General features: G+C 39.1%; 1 protein-coding gene across 1 annotated transcript; it reads left to right on the top strand.

Moving 5' to 3' along the window:
- Positions 1-4,635: 4,635 nt before the first annotated feature.
- Positions 4,636-21,694, top strand: LOC124281622. Its single transcript, XM_046717557.1, has 7 exons — positions 4,636-4,987; positions 14,604-14,676; positions 16,475-16,560; positions 19,409-19,516; positions 19,902-19,961; positions 20,294-20,377; positions 20,712-21,694. Exons 1-7 carry the CDS (start codon positions 4,913-4,915, stop codon positions 20,991-20,993), a joined length of 768 nt encoding a protein of 255 aa, XP_046573513.1. The 5' UTR covers positions 4,636-4,912; the 3' UTR covers positions 20,994-21,694.
- The last annotated feature ends 1,077 nt before the right edge of the window (positions 21,695-22,771 follow it).

Genomic DNA, 22,771 nt, shown 5'->3' with positions numbered 1-22,771 from the left:
TGCTGACCACAGATGTCTCCCGCCACGTGACGATTTTCCTGAATAAAACTGGTCCTGAACAACCTATGCTGATTGTAATGGTCAGTAACATGGGTTGGGTGTCGGGTGAGTTGATTGCGTGTCAACGTAGCCCGAAGTCGCAGATCGTTGTTTATAGTATCAAACACTGGCCATCTGGTCCACACATCCAAACTTCCGTCATGGGTCCGGCGTAAAACATCAGATTTCAGGAATTGTCAGTTGATGTCCCAGAAACCCATTTTTGTTTAAGCTCAGAGTAAAACTCAACATTGTATTTTTCTGAAGTTCATTCAAGGAGAATATGTGACTAAACGGTTAACAAACTGATGTTATGGCATGTATATATGACAAAGCGTTGCACGGTTCGGTACTGTCAAGAAGATACTTGATATGTACCACTTCATCACTATGTCGGTGTCAGTTTCACTGTGTTTATTGTCATCCATATCTCAGATCTTGTAACAGAAGCTCTGATTCCACAAATGCAATTACTACCTACTTAGCTATTTTACAACGGAACGCAAACGTGTGCACATCAAGCTTCTAAATTCTTGACGACAAATTCCAGGATACATTACACCGTGAAAGACTGTGATTTACAACTAAAACGGAAATATTGGTGTATATTTCACTGTCGAACTCTACAATTCCAGTATTGTCTGAAACTATCCATATTTGATTACCTGCCGTGCATAATCCATGAGGATTCCTACCGCGAGACGCTCGTCTAATGAATGAGTTATGACATGTGGAGTAATTACTGGCAGAAAACCATGTTAAAACCAAACAGCGTAGAACCTGACATTTAGAAATCGTGGCCTGACGAATTGTAACTGAGACTTTCACATATGAAATATCGGAGACAGAACACGTTTGTTTGACATGTTTGCTTTGTTCACTGATTTGTCACTTTAGTTTCTCTTTTTCTGTGGTACTATTTCAAGAATGGGTTTGTAAGGAAAGAAGAACAATAAAATTTGTCTTATAAATGTTAAGCGTACTGTTGTTCTGTACGTACTGTGGTTGTAAGAGTCAAAATACGTTTCATCTATAAACTAGGGCTGGGCTGGGACGATTCACCGATGCATCGATGCATCGCGATACATTTAAGTTTGATACAGCTATCGTATCGTGGACTGGTGTATCGATACAAAACGATACACAACTTTTTTTCAAAAAGTATTATCTTAAACATGTTACAGTACTTATTTAGAGAAAAATACGCAAGAATGATGGAGTTACTTGTATATTTATTACAATAGTGTTTTTTTTAAACTCAAATACCTTGAAATAAATCATTTTAAATCTTGATACCGTGTCATTCTTTCAAGGTGTATGTATCGTGATACGTATCGTATCGCAGGTAAAATATCGCGATATGTATCGTATCGTGACATAGTGTATTGCCCCAGCCCTACTATAAACCCTTACACAATTAAAGCGATTACTCCACAAATCCTTGTTTTAACCTTTAGTGGAAGGAACAACCTACTTTCCGGTCTCAAGAAAGAACCCGTGATGATCCGGGTCAGAATTGATCTTCAGTAACCCATGCTTTTCGTAAGTGGCGACTAACGGGATCGGGTGGTCAGGCTCGCTGACACATGTCATCGGTTCCCAGTTGCGTAGATCGATGCTCATTCTGTTGATCACTGGATTGTCTGGTCCAGACTCGATTATTTACAGACCGCCGCCATATAGCCGAGTGCGGTGTAAAACTAAACTCAAGAAAGAAAGAAAAACGCTGGCCACTGTCAATGGAGCCGTGAACTGGCGCTTAGTCTCTGAATATATCTAACTTTACTGGAAACAAATAATGCCATTCAAATTGAAAAGGAGACCTGGTGAGATGGGAGATTCTGAGCCTGAGGAAAATGATGAAAAAAACTACACTGAAACGTCGCTGTATGCAATAAACAAGAAGAATCCATACAGTCATATGGTTGATTATTGACTCACCAACTTCTGGAGTACCGATGAAAGCATGAACTTTTAACATTTCTCACTGATCATAAGAAATCCAATGTCCGCATACATTGTGTGTCAAATTCTCAGCGATTAAACTAAACTTTCTTTTAAACTGACATCATATCAACAAAGGTCATTACAGTTATTTTCTTCACTTCTATTTTCAACGTTAACATCCTCATAGAGACCTTTATGATACTTTGTAGTGGTCTGCAATGACGATTTAATGTTTGTCAGTTCGAGACGTGGCTTCACCATATTACTCACTTGTGAATGATGGTTGATCTTTAAGACATCACCTCACACTCAGCCCCTACCAGGTCATGGTGATTCACAGAAAATCACAAATAAACCAAACCTAATCAACATTGAACGTTATGAATGGCGATTTCTTTGCCAGTCCGATAGTGAAGAAGAAGAAGAAAAATAGTTTATTAGAGTGTGACATGTTTCAATTCATTAAAATAGTCGTTACATTATTACAGGGATTTAAAACACACACATTCACTTTCTTACACTAAAAAGCATAAATTATATAAATAGCAAACATGCTGATGAGTGAATGCTGACTTTATTAAACTAGACAACACTATTCTACGGAAATATTTCGGCGCCTAAACATAGTATGGAGGAGTGCGGCAAGGGCTTTACGAACTGATTTTAAAGTACCATTTTGTCTACTGCTGACATAGATGGGAATATAGGTTGGACACTGGTTATTTCTTTCCAAAGATTATATCGGAGATCTAAATAATAATCACAGTTAACCAGGAAATGTAATTCGTCTTCAACAGCTTTGCTACTACAGCGAGTACAAACCCTTTCATGAAGAGGAGACTTCGGACGAGAATATCTACCCAGAATTTATTTGGATCAGTAACTCTGACTTCACAGGTTTATAGAAGTGACATGAGGCTGGCTGGCCCCTAACTAATTGTAATTAACCTACCCAGCTTCTGAGCATTGTATAACAGTTGTGATTAACATAATTGCGGCTTATCTTCTGTTAAGTGAAACAACATGTTGATCAACAATCTAGCTACTCCGCGAACAACGCTGTCGTGCATTGATATATAGTCATAAGGTCTCTCTTAACCCATGTGGGTGGCCAATATAATAAATAAAACCAATGTATTTTCACTAAGTGTTGTATCGGGTGAGACTTCAATAAATAATCTCTCTCTCTCTCTCTCTCTCTCTCTCTCTCTCTCTCTCTCTCTCTCTCTCTCTCTCTCTCTCTCTCTCTCTCTCTCTCTCTCTCTCTCTCTCTCTCTCTCTCTCTCTCTCTATTTAGTCCTAGAATCTTATTTAAAAATGTAAGATGTTTTTATCAACAAAACAAGTCCAATTGAGCCCAGAACAATCCATAGATGTGGGGCAATCTAGATTTTCCAGATTTTTACTGGACTTGAGTAGGGCTCCTGTGTCATTTATTCTCTAGAGTCACGGAGACAGACTTCCCTCCCTGGTACAGTAGTAGGTTCTTATAATTATTATCATTTACTGAAACATTCAAACACAGATACACCATGAAGTAATCATACACAAATGAACACAACCCAAATTCTTCCTGATACATGAACCAGATTTATGTCAGACATCAAAAGTGAAACACGACCAAGGTGAATGATCAGTAGTCTGGTCATAGAAGTAAACGGCTTGTTACTAGTATTTGTATTGACCTTCCGTCATAAAACGTCTTTGATTGATCCCGAAAAGGGAGAATGAAATGTAACCGAAAAACCGCGACCGCCAATATAGTTTAATTGCACATTTTACAATGATAATTTGAATAAAATGGGTACAGACGACTCATGTGGATTATGCTGATTGTGGTAATGGAAATTAACTACGGGAGTTTGGTAAACGATTTACGGGACGGTTAGAATTAGCGGCTTATCAATGGGCGAATGCGGACGGTGAAATGACTGTATAATTAATTGCAGATCAACTGGACATTCCAGACAAAAAGGCCTTGTCCAAACGTGCAAACATGAAACAAATGCCTGATTTCAAGTACACACAAACAACAAATAGGGAAATTAGCATTGTCACGGATTATCAACGACACAAGTGATAATCCCAGATGCTTTCTATGGCATGCTGTTTGTTAATGATGCAACCTCTCAACCCTGAGGATAACGTTGGGCAATACATGGCAGCTTGATTGACTTAATGTATCCACAAGGGGCTCATTAGCATTGATGGACAACCAGCCCGACGGAACAATCTCCTGTCGTGTCCCAGTCCCAACAATATCCGAGACAGTTAACAACCATACACAAAAGCAGTTATCTCCCCTTAAAGACAAACCTGTACCTTATTAAACACGAATGTTTCTTTTTCCTCTAAAGAAATGAAACAGTTGTTCAGATCCGTTACTCTTATATTTCCAATGTTTTTTAAAATCATATGAATTCTAAAAAATATATGACACTACATCCTTGCATTTATATATGATATAGGTCTGTCGGGATATTTGCAAAATAGTTACCTTGATTATCTAGGTTACCTGTGGCGCTTCGAAATTTGTTCACACTACATGAGTTACGTCCCTTTGACTAATCAAACCCAAGAGACATGAGTGCATTGTTCATGCGTTATTCAGGTTATCTTTGTCGTCTGCTCTGACATTCGGGTATTGTGTCACGCTTCTCCGCGCACTTTCTGAGAGGCGAGGTACCCAAACTATTTGCTCAGTCGAGCGTACGGAGGTTTCGAGGTATAGGGGCAGGGGCCTGGCGGGTTCACGCAGAAAGGAATTTGCCGGAACAGGGGAAGGAACGTACACCGGTCTTCTCACCCAGGGTAGACAAGGACCAACTTGTGTATGGCAGATTTGTGAGTCATCGACAGTGAAAGGCTACATCCATGTTGAAGTCAAGACAATATTTCTGAGTTTGTGCGGACAGTTAAACCGAATATGGCGATTATCAGGTCGTTTCTCTGCTGGGCAAACACCCGTACTGGGAGTGCAGTGAGTGGATATTACAGTCTGGTAAGTGTCTTGAAAACAACTTTAAAAATGTTAGAAAACCCGCTATCGTGATACTTCCTGAAATGTGACTTTAATCAGTTTGCGGACTATTTCATCCAGGTTGTATGTGATGGATCACCCCCATACGTCATGTAACATGTAATGTTCCTGTTGTCAACGATATACTTGATGTCATTTGCTTGCCGTCTCAAGTGTCGTTTATTGTGGGAAAGCGTGAATGTGTGTCGCCGGAAGATCGTTTACGTTCGTTTATATACATGCACGGTGTTTGGTCATCTGCGTTCATCTTAAATCAAATTACTTACTATCTATCATTTTAAAATTAATCTATAACTAAAATAAAATAAAAAATATGATATTATTATAAAAAATAAATATGCATTTGAAACAAATGTAATTACCCATTGGGAACGTGATTATCAATTTTTCATACAGTTGATACATTGATAGGAGTAGTAGTCGTACTGTTATTAATTATGTCGCAATGTATGCAGTGAAAATACTGCTATGGTTTATGGTATGTAGGTCAATACATGATGAAGAAGGTAGACGGTATTCCCAGCATCAGACAATACTGTATGCCATACCACAGTGCGGTGGGTTTCAAAACAACGCATTGTTGGGGCGCGGTGACCATTTCAAATCGTCTGCTTGTCAACTTAATCAGGTTAGACCCCAAGTTCCAGAACGTCCCCGAAAAGGTCAACCATTAATTATTCTTTTGAAACAGACAGACTCGCAACAGTTTTAATAATATGAAGGGTGATAAAGCTGTTACCCGTTACGTTTACACTTACTAGGATATTTGTTTTAGTTTTCCGATGTTACCATGTAATTAATGTTAAAATCGTAAGGTCACTCAATGTTATTAAGTATTCAAATGCTTAAAAATGCTTTTTTGTTTACTTTGTTAGCGTTTCATCACAGATAACACAAAGCATTAATCATTCACACATTGGAACATCATGATAACGCATACATGGTCTGGTCTGTTATCACGCTGTATTGAATCCAGGGAAGGATGTATATTCACAGATATAACATTCACCGAAGCACATGGTGTGGTTAACAACCTGATTGAAAGAACGTATTGTGAAAGTATAATCTCCTGTCAAGCTGCTAAATACTATGATTTACAGGTCAGCGATTCTGACACGGAAAACTGTGAATCCAACTCTATCCTTATAGCTTGTCAATATTCTGTCATCTGTGACTCATGGTCATCATTAACCGCCTGTGAACAGGTGGCTGGTACACCCAACGACACTATATACTCTCTGAAGGCTTTGATATATCCAACGGCTGATCGAATGTAAGGAATTTGAATGAAATATATTGCAGATGGAAAGATATTATAATGAACATCTGTTATCTGTAACACATGTAATGGCATGGTGTGCCATTGGATGAAAATATGGCGACAACATCCTGTCCAGAATCAAAAGAAGTGTCTGTTGTAAGCAGATACACATGCTTTAACAAAATATTTCCGATGTACTGAATAGCCTTTGCATGTACATACAGGGCATACCGTTATGATCAGTTTATGTACTGGTTTGAACATATTTTTATTTCATAAACTGAAACCTGGATAGGCGAACAAGTAGTGGCTTATATGAACGCCTCTCCAGTACATTATTACAGTCGCTGGATACATAAATGAAATAATTTAACAACAAAAGAATAATACTGAGAAAAAATATTGAGTTTATGAATTCATTGTCGCCACTGATACAGTCCGTTAGTAGTACTTGAAACCAGCCTGTTTTAAGTCCACACTTGAATAAGAAGAATAGATATCCTGCGAATGTGTCAAGCATATTTATTCCATGATATAATGCACATTGCAGTTCTATCTGGCTCATGTTAATGCTAGTTAATATATTACTACATACAATACAACACAAGGTCATTAACGCAGCATTTCAGCTGGTATTAGTCTGTCTCACAGTCCCTGAACCATATTATTTTCCCAACAGCCTAGCCCTCCCTGCAATACTTAAGCCCTAATTTAAATGGGTTTATTTGCTACAATCAAAATTATGTATTCAGAGATTAAGCGTTAGTGTAAGGTGATATTTATATGAGGCCAGATACCTTCCTCATATACTTCGAGGCCTGCGAATGTTAGCCTGTCACAAGTACCACAGTGTGTTACCAGAGCGCCATGTTTATTTTAACTGTGCAGTTATTGGAAACATAGGGAACCTAGTATTACTGTTAGTTACCATATTCTTAGAAATCGGCGAAGCGTGACACATGGTGAAGTTCCGGTTACAATGGGTAAAATGAGCCAGAAATTGAAGCTCGTGCTTGGTGTAGCCGTTCATAATGAACCCTGTTTAGCTAAAAATAAATTGAACGTGATGCTCATTTATTGAAAATCTAATAACTCAACAGGTCTCGATTTTAATAATATGAAGCCTACTTTGTTTCACTGTGAACAATTCTCAATGGCTCTTTATTCACTGCTGTGCCAATCATATTTGTGATCTTCTCAGGTGCTGAGACACAAACCGGTAGCACCCGCAGCTCAACATAAAATTGCATATGCTGCCTAACATGAAACTGTATATGAAGCTTGAGTTTTGGTATTAACGATTTAAAATATCATTAAAACAGAATTATTCTGCGTTTGTGAGTAACAGTCATTCAATCGGTCGGTTCAACCAAGTCGGTTCCTCATCATTCCTAAATTTCCAGCTCCAGTATGTGTTCTTTGATGGCCAAAATGTTAGCATGCATTGGGTGCAAGTCGGTATAAATATCAGGTTGCATTTTGCAGTTCCATGTTTCACCAGTGTAAGTTCTAAAGGCTTTAATCGAGCCCTGGTCGAGTTACAGTTTTCGCATGTGCAACGGAAATTACAGTTTTACTGTAATTGACACTTTCACTGCTATATTGCATCACATATGATAAACTGCCGTGTACATCCTCTTGATGGTTCAAGGTAACCCCAGGTTCACCGGACAGACGTTATCATACTTTCCAACTCCTACACCTGTTACTATCTCGCGAACCCATTACACATTCCAGCGCGGTCTCACGACCCTCACCACCCGGTACAAACAATACCCCTATATTACCCACGGGCTGGAGATAGCGCTCCCCTGGTCACTCGTTAACCCCAGAATGTCACGTTCCAACTAACCACACCACGAAGCGGTCCTTGTGACAAAGGGTCAGACGGTCAGAGGTGACAGTCTGGCACTTTTTCTAACTTATTTAAAACGAAGATCGTTAGCTTGCCGCATTTCATAGAACAACAGGATTACATCGACCCTCTGTTACTGATAGAGTGATGGAAAATAGTGAAGGCTCCACCGCCACTGCTCGAGTGAAATCAGCATATTTGCCACCCCGTCACGTCATGTTCCAGCCGTACGTGATTCGTACTTGTAAATCTGCATTAATTATTAACCAGTGTTATCACTCAATCATTTAATGAGCCTTTTGGAATTCAGTCGATTGTGCTTTCCAGTACAGGTATAAAGGTCTATTGATTTTTGTTCCACACATTGCCATGTTGGAATACAACACCTTTATCTAACGCACACACCGTGAGAATCCACCTTCAACTTCACGGTGTCTCATCAGTGCTAACACAGCCCTGAGCATTTTCAGGTGTTCAGGCCTGATGCACAGATGGCATATAACTCACCCATATGACGATTGATAAGAACATTCCCCTGTTGGCCTCGACAGCAATACTTTTATCAGATTTATGCTGTATTTGTAGGTCCTGGTGGGTGAAGGGTCACATGAAAGCCATCTGTTAACATGCAGCGTGCCGGCTGTTCTGGATTAATCTTTATATTTTAGGAATGATATGCACCGTACACTGTTGCAATCAATAGACCGATATTAATACACCATCTATGATGTATGCATGTGAAGGGAGACCAGGTGATCATTAACATCACTTGAATGAAACAACCCTTTGAAATATACAGAATACCGCCTAAGTATTACAATGCGAAAAAACTCAAATTCTTCTGTCGTCTTAAAACGTTTATAAACATCTTCAGACTAAGGGCACCTTTTTGTAAGCTCATCCATAAATATTTAGAGGGGAATGTTGTATCTATATTTTATATATTGTCTAAAAACATCAATTGTTCTTGTGTCTCTGACATCAAGTTTTGTCCTGTCAAGCGATAGTAAACGAGGACGTAACTCTCCGTATGGGTAACTCTGTGACAGAGGTCAACAATGGCTGACAACCGGTGTCTATTGTGAGCCTGGTCAGTGGACAAGGGGTGGACAGAAGACGTGAGTTTGGGGGTATTTATCTTGTGAAGTGACCCACCGTACTTAAAATCAGTGTTTGTTTATTCAGATTGGTGGTCAGCAGGGTGGCGTTCTCTTACGTTTAGCGTTTGTACCCCGGGGTTACACTCATGACTTAATCAGTCGACGGGAATGCACGTCCAACACACTTAATTTGTCCTGATAACAGTGTGTCAAGGAAGGAGGAAGTAGCGCTGTGGCTGGAAAACGCTCACAATACGTAACAAATTAGGGCTTCCATCCCATTTTGAGTATAGTCGTGAATTGGCCTGCTGTTAACACCAAACAACCCTATGTCATAACTGTAGCTGAAATAAATACTACATATTTTCCCCTGCGTTTAAAGCACAGGATTGGTCAAGTTTGTCATCTCTACCGGATCACACTATATATTCTTATTGCCATTTCCCATGATGTCTTCACTTGACTTGTAAGCCTTCACTCAGGTGAATATTGGAATGTTTATATGGTCCACAAAATTGCCGATACATTTTCCCATAGAAAGCGACCACACTGCCCCTGTATGCAAGTTGGACATTTTGACTCCTTTGTAAAGGGATGTGGATCCTTAAGGAGGGGTATAATTTGTAGAATCTCTCATTACACCCGGGCGAATTTCCCCACAGCTCTTGCCCATGACCTTCGGCGATTGCCCTAGGGTCAGATGGGTAGGCGATAAAAGCGATGTTCTCGCTGTGTGGAGGGACATCCTGGCGAGGGGATCAGTCGGACCTATTATCACCTATTGAGCAGTATCACCACTTTCTAGCCATTGTTATGCTAGTGATGTCCACCTCCTGATACTCAGCGTCGACATGTTGCGATTTCCTTTCTGTGCAGCTTCTGTCACAACCTGTCCGTTGAATGATAAAATAAATTTTGAAAGCTCAAAATATATACCTACCCATAGAATATTATGGTGTATTGACAGGCGTTATATTCAGCTAATATTAGAGATTTAATAGTGAAAAATTGTATTTTGTATCATCTCATAATACATTAATGATATTTTAATTGTAAAGCCGAAATCAAGACGATATTGTTTACAGTTCACGGTTGTGTAGTCCCTTGCTTGATCTGATCTGCCCACAATCAGCCACAACTCAAGGTGGACCCATTAAACTCATGTTCAGTGAACACTGTAGTAAGCAGTGTCACCAATGCTCATAGACAAGACAAGATAGGTGTTCAAAACGATTTAGACTTTGTGAAACTTCCCCTTCATTGCGCATATGACAATTGAAGGTATAAGCACCTCGTAATTATTTTCGGCACTGGTCATAAGGAGACAGTATAGCTACCCCTGACTTGTTCGTCCCATTTGGAAGTGCGTTTGGGTCGTGCTTAACAATGGGACGCACGTATCTGGAATGTTGATGGTCCGATTAGCGAAACCATTGGTATGGATCGCTTCGTATATGTGTGTTTTCCATCTATATCTTTTGCCATAACCGTTTACCCATTCCACATTTTTTGTTCCCCAAATGTCCTTTGAAAACCTTTGTCAGTGCTTCCGTGCGGAGACTGTTTTTCATATATGGCGGGTCTGTGGAAGTGACATGGTCATCTACTGTGTATGTCACATGGTGTTTTCGCTCTGTACTTTCTAACTAGAAACTATGTAATCTCAGTTGATGCTTAAATATGACCCCTTTACGTTGGGATTGAGTTGGTGAATGAGTACAAGCCCGAAGTAAACCAGGCCTTAAATGTTTACCACTTCCGAAAAGCTTTGGTGTTGACACGCCACTCACTCAAGCATATTTGGGACACAACACTGCCCAGCTAACTGTAGTGTCTTGAACGACTGGACCGCCCTTGTCCCCACCTAGCTACAAAGAGGTATGGTATGAACAAGCCAAACTACCTTCTCCACTAAAACTTGAAACTTTACAAGCTGGGAGTGTCCAGTGAGACAGCAATCATTTCTAATGCTGACTCACATGCGAACATTAGCAAAGTGGCATTGTCTATCGGTTGAGATAGGGGTCATAGGGTTTTTGTATGGCTGAGAATGATATATCGAAACTACCTATCATTGCTTTACTGCTTGTACTAAAATAGCAGTATCAGTAATATGACAAGGACATCAAAGAGTCCACTGCATGAGCTGACACGTTCACCGAGACTTGATGAGCCTGGCTTTATAACATTACTGATGAAACACAACTTCGTTATTGGTTGGACATTGACACCGTCCGTTCTTTGACTTTGACTGACGGTATTCATTCCACCAAGTATATCGAGACAAACAATCACATCCGGATCCTGACCCACTCCTTCCCCACCCTGTACAGCTGGCATTCTTATCCCTCTATTGTCAACAGTATACGATACATATCACCCTTCCCATCGCCCACGTACAATCGCGGTCTCTCCCAGTTAGTCCAGATAAAACATCAGACCCAGAATCTCACCCTCTACACACACAGGTACATCATGTTCAATTGTCAACTCTCGGGGAGGCACGACATACGTAAATACGCCGTTAGACACCTGTGGACGTCTTGTCACGAGGTCGTTGCAAGGGTGGCTATTACTTCGATGGGTTTTCATCTCGATTACAGCCATACACCTTTTTCTGAGGACAGCCATGTTTTAGGTTACATGGTGCTATGTTATTTAACATTTATCTCTCTCGAAGGTGTTTGATATTATCGACGGACGTATAAGAATACAAATACTTTTAAATGTTCCCCAAATTGTGCCAATAACCATTGATGTGTATTTAGTCATATTTCAATTGCGACATACACGAAATTCACCCATTAAGATAATTCTGACCACACTCGTACGCACACAATAAGAAATACTTAGACTAAAGTTTTTTTGTTTTTGTTTTTATTTGTATTGTTCCCAAATCAAGTGTACAGAGTATATACAATGCATATAGAAATATGTAAGCAGGTATACATTGTTGATACAACTGGGTTCTCCAATTATTACATGTAAAATATCACAAGTTAGACGCAGTCATCAGGTTAATAAACTGCGAATAATGTAGATCATTTTTATGAAAATATATCAGAATCATTATTTCTTTTGATTAACATGTTTGGTTAAAGTTAACCGAAGTCAAACTTAAATAAAGTTGAAAATGACACGATGTTCATCCGCAATGATAAACCGACACCACAGGGAAACAGACTTTGGAACCAAATGTTTGGAAACGCCACAGGTATATACAACATACCTGTCCATTACTTCCAGGTGAGGTATTCCTCCACACACCTTGATGTGAGATCAGGTGACAAAGCCTGTGGTCAGTACCGGCAGTTAAGCGGGATAAGTTAGCTTGACTTGGTAAACTGTGTAAGTGTTGAAGAAATAAGCAGACACGGTTGAAAGACTACACCCACTTTATGTTAAGGTATTTGAGACATTCACAACTCTATATGTGATTAACTTCAAGGTTAACTAAATGCACGGGTTGTATTCAGTATTGATGGTGTTGTGTTCCTGCGTTCGGGCTAGTTGAATTGTTTACGTGTTATTGCCACACAGAATCATACACTGTACCCCTTGGGTGTACAATTCATACCTCAGTCAACAAACATAAGTAAACAGTCTTCATAAACTGAAAACGGTGTGAATAATATTTAGTTTTTGACGTAACTGAATTCTGTACTATGTGTAGAAAAGTCAGGTCCCATATCTGTGGTTACGGAGTTCCATCCATGGACTGAACAACAGACAATGACACCAACCTAAAATAACACTGAAAACACAATCGTAGAAAGACAATCAATGAAAAGCATGTTTCTGTATCAAATATTGAATATCTATGTCAAATGCTCAAGACTGTTGTACGGACAAAATGGTTTAATTGCCATTATACATTTGAGATACCACATGCTTTCTTGGACGGCATACCGGTTCTCACTAATGCTGGCTTCTTCTATCGTTCCGTTACTGTTATCTAGCCTAGATTTCCACCTGATAATCACACCAGGATATTAATATTTGATGACCATGCTCCGGTGAAGTCGAAGGTTCAGTGCTGATTTCCCGATATCGTTTTCTTTTCAATGATTACTTCATTCCAGTGTTGTTTTGTGGTCCATTTTTGTTATGGGTAGCATTAATATTGAACTGTTAGAGTTTTAATAATGCACTTAACTGGATATCAGTGTCGATGTATGTTCATGCTGACTAGTGTGATATGAGATCCCGTTTAAAGCAACTGATTATATGTCGTTAAAATGTGAGTTTGAATACAACCCCAGCACGTGTACACAAAAACCAAGTGACAAGCAAGAAGAGTCATCGATTGTAATAAGCAGATTGCTCTAATCCGCTTTCACGAATGAATGTTGTGTGTGTGTGTGTGTGTGTGTGTGTGTGCCGTTTTGTATGTGTTTTGAGATTAGAGGTGTGACGATACAGAAATTTCACGATTCTATACGTACCACGATATCTTCGAACGATACGTTTCGATTCGATGCAAATCACGACATGCTATCTTTAGTTATTTTCTTTAAAATGTATATTTTGATAGCAAGTAACAATGTACATTTTGACATAAGCGTCAATATCTAGTGAAAATTAACAATTTTAAGGTCAACAATACATATCACGATACGAAAAAAAGTATCGATATATCGTCAGATAAAATAGCACGATTTCGATATTACGATATATCGTCACAGCTCTGTTTGAGATATATGTATAGACAGTCAATTGACAATCATAGTGAAGTGCTTTCAGATGTATGTATGTATAGACAGTCAATTGACAACCATAGTGGAGTGCTTTCAGATGTATGTTTAGACAGTCAATTGACAACCATAGTGGAGTGCTTTCAGATGTATGTATAGACAGTCAATTGACAATCATAGTGAAGTGCTTTCAGATGTATGTATAGACAGTCAATTGACAATCATAGTGAAGTGCTTTCCGATGTATGTATAGACAGTCAATTGACAATCATAGTGAAGTGCTTTCCGATGTATGTATAGACAGTCAATTGACAATCATAGTGAAGTGCTTTCAGATGTATGTATAGACAGTCAATTGACAATCATAGTGAAGTGCATGTATAGACAGTCAATCAATCATAGTGAAGTGCTTTCAGATGTATGTATAGACAGTCAATTGACAATCATAGTGAAGTGCTTTCAGATGTATGTATAGACAGTCAATTGACAATCATAGTGAAGTGCTTTCAGATGTATGTATAGACAGTCAATTGACAATCATAGTGAAGTTTTATATTTTCTCGTCGGATGGAAACTGTTGTATGTGTAGTACCACTGTATTTATTCGAAACATCTCTTTTACGTAATGTATTAGGGGAAAATTACAAATAATATTTATGTATTTCAGGTGATATCTGTGATGTGTTTGGCCTTTTACTTGTTCCGATACATCGGCCTTGATGCAATAAGTGCTTCCATGGGTAAGTATGATCTCTCTAGTATCCTTATTACAACTTAAACATTCTATATTAATGCCATTAGTGAGGTATAGGCACACATAAAAGGCTTAGACAGTAGTCTAGTACATATTATCACTTGTTAGAAAGTACGAGCATTGCAACAGTTCAATAATATCCAACAGTTGCAATAATGTCATGATTGTATTCCCTTCCTTGGATGTGAAAAATCCCCAATATATTAGGTACAAGTACAGATTTCCTGATTCAGTAGATGTCCGGGGAGTGATTTATGGGACGACTATGGCTATTGTCCTTGGGCCAAACGCGTCTTCAGTGACAGTCAATCGTGAAATGTAGTATTCCTAAATGAGTTGAACATTTCAGTGATTTTCTGTGGAGTTCATCTATCAAACGGATCAATAGTTTAGTGATGAGAAATATTGATATTGAAACTGATATCGACGCATTACCTTCTACCATGCTGAACTGGCCACCTCTTGTAGAAAGTGCATATATACCGATTTGATATGGATTCAGTGAACTTACTTTGAAGTTGACTAATAAACCTGAGGGTCCTCGTATAAATTAAGGCAACGTGCAAAGAATCAAACGGAATACGACTGCGTGATTTAGGTGATAAAACGTTTCAAACACGTCGTCGGAGAATGCGGAATCGATATATGAAATAAAAGTAGCATGTCTAGTTCCCCTGTACTTAGATATTATTTTGTGAAGGTCGGGGCAAGGGGTAGAAACTTGCTCGTCGTCATCCACTTGGTAACTCGAAGAAACAGGCCCTAAGATCTCGACGTAATTGTTCCCCCGGGCGCTGACAGTATCTCTGTTGTGCATTGGACAAAGACGACTCATACCTCACTTTCTTTTATCGTAAACTTTATGACGGCGTCACCACAACCTGGTATTAAGTAGTTGTGAAAATATGATTTTTATCTCGAATTGAGGTCATCTTCGGATTGTTTCCAGCATATTGAGTTTTATTACTTTAAAACCACAGTACGGTATGAAACTAAAACCACAGTACGGTATGACACTAAAACCACAGTACGGTATGACACTAAAACCACATACACGGTTTCATACACATGAAAGACATTTGTGTTTCATCTCAAGAATTCCATGACATTTGTCCTGACCCGCTATAAGCACTGTCCCACGACAAACTAATGCATGTATTGAGTAATTGCGTTCGCTATATTGCACCAGGAAAGATTCACAGCTTCTTAGGTTCATGCATTATGCATATGAGATGTAAGTGTATCACTGTTTCAGTCTGGAAGACTGGTCGGGATATCTCTATAAGTAATGATGCACTGGCAGTGCTATAGAATTCAGTGGCTGACACTAATAAGACATAACTAAGACAGTTTACAATTTACAGCAATCGATGAATCATATATATTACAATGATCAGTGTGTTTGTTATTCGTATGTTATTATATGTGCATGAAACACAACATGTGTCCATGCTTTAAACAGAGAGACCTGTGACGTTTGAACGCATGTGACTAAAGGTATTGTTATCCTTCTGTACTGCAAGTAACCCACTAATCATAATGTACTGGGAAATGCTTTGTAGATGCAATATAGGTATGTGTATATGATAGACAATAGTACTCAGTATAGTTATAGACGAGTAAGTGTATATTAAATGAAAAACAAGGGTGTTATTATCGCTTTAAGACCAGCACGTACAGAGGCGATGCAAGTGCATGGTGGTGGATTAACAAACGATGAATTATGTGAACCACAGCTCCTAACTGTTCCCACCGTTTAACATGACGTACATGTTGTATTTCAGAATTTCGAGGCATTGTGTATGCCGGATTCGTCCTGTATTCTCTGATGATCGCAGTCTCCCTGGTCCTGCTACCAGGAGTGTATATGGTAAGACGACACTAGCAACTAATACATATTCTGTCCAGTGAAATATTAAACAAAGACACGCAAGTATATGATCACTATTTTCAGTTGTTTGCATAAGTATGCATTCAACAGTGCCATAAGAAATGAAAACATCGTTTTAAAGTACATTTCGTTTTCACGACGTACAAACTTTGATGGTTAAACGAATGAAAAGTAAAACAAAACTGGAAAGACTCCAAAGATTTCAGCTTGGTTTGCAGCCTCATCTATTGTTGTTTTATGAATCAACCTCCAGCCGACTACAGCTACTTCATTCATAACTAATTTACTCGAATACTTTTGAAATATAATCAGTATAAACGATCAACCATGAATCAAGTTCTCATTGTATGTGGAACAATTGTTAACAGATAACATCATACCTATAGAACTCTGGTCAAAAGATCAGCGCATGCGTTAACATTTCAGTCGGTTTATTCAGTTATCATACCATCAAGATTGACTCAGACCACCAAAGGCTTATTTCCCGACCCTACATGACCGGTAACTAATTAGTTGAAACTTTCAAGAATAAGCAGCTTAGGGTAGAAACCTTAACCCGTTTGTAAACAAAGAGCCCTAGCTTGACCGGTCTCCACTGAGCCCCGACTTACAAATGGGGACTATTTGGAGTATTGATACTAATCTGTTCCTTGAGATACGTCCGGAAGATAAGCAATGAAGCGTCATTGCTGTAGACAGTTTGAGGAATGAGGTAAATTATGGCCCTGGGTTATGACACGGCAGCGAAATGTGGTCTGATAGCTTCTTCTAATCGGCAGGCTCTTGACAAATCCCATGTTTCATAAAAAAGCCTATTATGCCAAGTATGTGGTATTTCAGCTGAACTCGTGACTCATTTTTCCTCGAATTTCAGTCATATTTTCACCCTGTTTCATCTGGCGTTCAAAAGTCCTCTACCTTGACTATGGAATATATGTATTTTATAAAAAACTAAAACTAACCTATATCATAAACATGCAAGCCTAGCCAGTTTTACCAGCATCAGGCCAACGTCTTTTACAGGAGGAACATGTATTACGTAATAATAAAAGTCTACATTTTTGTCTAGGAATTCGATTGACGTCCCGCATTATATCCATAACGACCTCGAAGAATAAGAAAACCCTTATTGGGTAATTTCACAATGCCCCTGAGTAGTATTTTCTTGGTGAACTATTCACAGCAATAACAGCTATTCTGGTGTACCATCGTGAAGTCAGTCTACACAATTTTAATTCTGGGCGGATGAACATGACAATATTTGGTCACAGAAACACGTCTACAGAGGGCGTTTACAACGTTTTGAAGAGTGAAAGAAACTCTGTTGAAAAACCATTACAGGAGTAGTTTTGAGGAGTCAGTACTCAGTACATTGCACTATACTGACCGATTGCTCATTTTTTCAATGTGACCACGTCAAAAGTTAGTTAGTGTACTCACTGACCCAACGTTAGTACAGTGTATGAACAGAGCGAAGGCTGTGAGAGAAATGTTTAACCTGAAGATTTAGTCGGCTGTAATGACATTTAACTAATGTCAGAGTGCCCGGACGCCCCATTAGCGTAGTACAGACCGCGTTCTTAACGCCTTGGGTGCACCTGACAGCCACATGGTACGTCACTTTCACCCATTTGGAGGCACAGTTTACGGTATAATCACATCAGATAATATTTACATTTCTGTCGTAAAGAAATACCACCACACAGCACTTGCACCCGGTCATAGTAGCCATGAGTTCTCAAGTTCCAAGAAATGCCAGGGGATTACAGATAAACCGATAAGCGTGAGGCAGGTGAGGAAGGCTTCGTGTGAGAGTTCAAACACCGTCGGTGGGTCGGACTGGGTAGTTACCTTTGTCCTTGTTTTTCCATACACGTGTGCGATACAAAACAAAACATCCCCACATATTTTCGCGAACAAAGCTTCCACACCTGAACAATACCTCTGTAAGAAGACACTGTGTTTGTGCAAGAAATATTGTGAGAAACTGAAAATAAGACTTGTCAGGCAAATATCATTACTTCGGATTAACGTATTAAGGTAGTTCATCTGACACCTGGATATTTTGGTTTTCCGGAACACAATTTAAAATGTAAGGAAAATAAATACACCAAGGCACGTGAATAAATGTTGTGTCTTCTTGTATACACCACTGTCCATTGTGCTGAAGTTATATGGAACAGACGCGAATTACATGGTAATACAATATTTGGACGGTAGTGATGGGTAATAGGTTTTCCGATCGTTTTACGAAGAATTTGTTTTTCAATGGATACGGTTAGTCAGACTGCAACGCAGAAAAAGCATCAAACTGATAATACATTATGGGGAAAGCAGTTCTGGGGTCGAACGATGGAAAACAATATTTTGTTTCGATGAAACAGTCTTGGTGTCAGTCGACCCAGGAGTATCGTAATGGTGACGTCTTTGTACACGTAGCAGATATCGACATATACACTGTATATTAGGAATGACAGCCATGCCCGCATTTGAAAGAAACACGTAATAGACACATCAGTATTGACGTTTGTTTACACACAGGACCAGAAATAATCCATCTGGCTGGGTTGTTATTAGACGCGATTGATTGTGTGGCTGAAAGGAATCTCTTACCGGCACCCTTCGTTACGACACAAGGTGCCGTTTCTTCTGTTGTCTATACTTCCTGACACTGGTGGTTGGATTTTAACAATTGCTTATTTATGTCTCTGAAAAAATGCATATACGTTACGACAATCGTTTCTTTTGTGTACGTGATACCATTTTCGACGACGTCTTTGATGATTGATATCAGCAGCCACACTGATTACCAACGTTTCTATTTCAGGACAAAAAGTACCTGTTGTTGCCATGGATATACGTGTTGGTGGTAACGGTGTTGTATGAGACGGGAGCCATTGCTCTCCTAACAACGGTACACTTAGAGAATGAAAAGGTGAGCTGGGTATATGCTGTACGTCAACATAGAGCACTCTATTTATGGACTGAGTGTAATAAACCATTAAATTGACTTGGTTATCATGACTTATGTCAACTGTGTACCGTACAAGCTGTTAGGTACGGGTAAATGTTGCTACAGGCTGAATCTCTTGTGTAAGGATTTACTGCACGTGGCACGAAGTACTTCGACATTTATAGCCTTCCTCGCGTCATTTGTCATTATATTGTCAGGAAAATTGTGCAGTTCAGCACTTATAGGTTTCGTCCAAACATATCAGGAGCTGGTATTCTGCACACTTCAAAGACTCTTTTTAAAACATGACTTCACAGTAACCCATTGATGTTATTTGTAAAGCAATTATTTTCTTATTGTCTTGCAGACTCTGCAAACGTGGGAGATTATATCTGTATGTTTTTACTGCTTCCGCCTGGTTGCAAATGTAAGTAATACAACCTTACACACGCTCGTCGTTTCAGAAATATCAGAGAAACATATCTAATATTCATAACGTTCTATGTAATGCGTAGTATGAATTCAGTTAGGAAGTGGGTGTGTTTTAAAGCCATCTGTGGTAATATCTAAGATATGTTCCACCAGGTCTCATACACCGTGTAGGAAACCCAAGTTTGTTTGACAATGTTATGCATCAACTGCAAGACTATCGCATTAAAATCCCATTCGATTATGTGAAAAAATAGCATTATGAGATTATTTTGTGATGGTAATGCGCAACCTTTGCCGCAGCTCATCTGTTCGTTATCTATTTTTCAGTGTTACTGTTTTGCTTGTGTGGTGTCCCAATATCAGGAACTCTCTGAAGGGAGAGGAACGTATGATTTTCTGTACAAACCACGGGTAAGAAATTACATGAAATTTAGTACATGCGATAACTATGATGTATCAGACCTCAAATTATTTCAATTATTGAGAAAATATTGGTCGATTAATTGATTGGCAGTGTTTATCGTGGCGCCTTTTGTCGATATCCGATACAACAAAGCAGACAAGCTCTTCGATCGCCTTCAACAGGACCGATTTTAATATTAATGTATCACATTTTATACTTTTAGAAGTAGTATTATGTTATAAAACGTACACGATGAATAAATTAATGTTGATGATTGTGGCAAGTGATACGTCAGATGTACGTACATGTTTTCAAATACTAATCGTCCGTTTACTGTTTCAGTCTCGGAGGATGCGTCGGTATTTCTCAGCATCTGATTTAGACACCTACAGCCCACCATACGGCGTGCAACTGCCACCCTATATGGAAGACGACCCACGTAAAGACTGCAGTCCTCCAGACTATGAACAGATAGAAATAAATGAGCACGATACAACCGATATGTTCTGTACGTTAGCATCAGCAGCTGCACATAGACATAACGATTCCGAAAACCCAGAAGACTTGCAGGAAAACAGAACTGGTGTGACATTTCAAAGAACTACCTATGTGACCTGGATATGAAAATGTGATGTGTGAAATGTCAGAGAACTTCTATACTATGCAAATAAGAAAGGATCGTGTTGCCGTTGGCGTTGTTATTGACGCCAGTGAAACTTCCGTCCTTGAACTATGTGTTCGCGCGGACGTCCGAGAAAACAATGCAGCGGCGTGCAATGTGATTGGTCAAAACTTGACAAAGAAAAACTTGTATATAATGTGTGTTTGCATGTGTGAGTGATACAAAAATGCATTTGAACGTTTCATTGATTTATCATCTCGAAAGTCGAACAAAATAAAACTTGATGACTGCGGAACAGGATCCACTATATATACAGATATTGGAGAAACAAAGGGTTTGAATACAAGGATAAATAGTGCTAACGTTTTAAGTTATAAATCTACCGCAGAACGCTGCAGATTGTCTTACGGATACCGAAGAATTGTAATAATATTTATAAGGAACTCTAACCAGGCCATTGGAGTAAATGTTGATTATTCCTGCAACAGTTTTGATGCAGCAATGTGATGTTTTGATATTCAGGTTGTATTTTCCTACCACACTTTCCATTACCTCATTTACATGTGTTCAGGCCGAGGACATTTGTGCGCTACATTGCCATTATAGATATACAGCAAGTGTAGACTGATCTTTGTGGTTTCATGTTCTCCTGTACATACATATTGGCATTCGTCTCAGTGAGTGCAATAAACTATTTTTGAAATTTTGTGTTCCTCAGTTATATATTTCACTTTTGTTAAAAATATTTCATTCTTATCAGAAACTTTGCATTGCCACCTCCCGAATGATGACAGGTTTGATGTCGATGATGTAAATGGAAGGAAAATATTGCAAACAAAACCAAAATATTAATAGATTTACTCTACGATACCTTCTTGAAGAAGAAGAAATATAGTTTATTTCTGTGTCACATGCTGAGGTGCAACAAAAGACCTAAGACATTTCGTTACCCAAAAATCTTTGTTTAATATCAGCATCCGGGAATATGGCCTTTTTACACAAGTATCACAGCTATAAACATTGATAATAAAATGACACCAACACACACACACGTACACACACAAACGCGCGCGCGCGCGCTCTTTCATTTCCATACATTAACAAGCGTAAAATATATAAATATCAAACATGGTGGTAGATGAATGCTAACATTGATAGGAATAGAATATACTATTCTACCGAGGTATTTCGTCGACGAAACAGCATGGAGGAGTGCGGCAAGGGGCGTTATAAACTGATTATTAGTAAGTAAGAATACCGTTGTGTCTACTGCTGACATAGATGGGAATAAAGGATGGGCACTGGTTATTTCTTTCCAAAGATTATATCTAAGATCTGAACAATAATCACATCTGTCCTGTAATAGCACCAGGCTACGTGTAATACACCCAGTCCTCAGAGGTGCTGTATATCGCTTCTTAGTGTCAGACGTGCCAGAACCCTATGAGTCCAGGATGTCGCAGTACCATGCACCACAGTGACAAACATTTACCACCATCATGACTGCAGACGTTCCTCCCTCATTGAGCTGGGGCGCCATGAGGAAATCTAAACGCTGCACTGGAAGGCGAAAACTCAATAATTCACGTCGATAAGCTGTGCTAACAAATGAGGGAAGAACAATTTAAGAAATGATATACACATAGACAAAAGTATCGCAATATCCCATATATATTTTTGTATCAATATTTGCAATAGCCCTTAATGACATCCCAGTATTCCTATTATCAATAACTTGCCATCTTTGAAGGAGTTGACAGTTGAGGTGGATCCCTACTTG

Source organism: Haliotis rubra, unplaced genomic scaffold (genome assembly GCF_003918875.1).
Source record: "Haliotis rubra isolate DU_JTF1 unplaced genomic scaffold, ASM391887v1 Scf286, whole genome shotgun sequence".
In the NCBI taxonomy this organism is placed as follows: domain Eukaryota; kingdom Metazoa; phylum Mollusca; class Gastropoda; order Lepetellida; family Haliotidae; genus Haliotis; species Haliotis rubra.
Note: the sequence above shows the minus strand (reverse complement) of the source record. Positions and strands in the feature narration are given on the sequence as shown.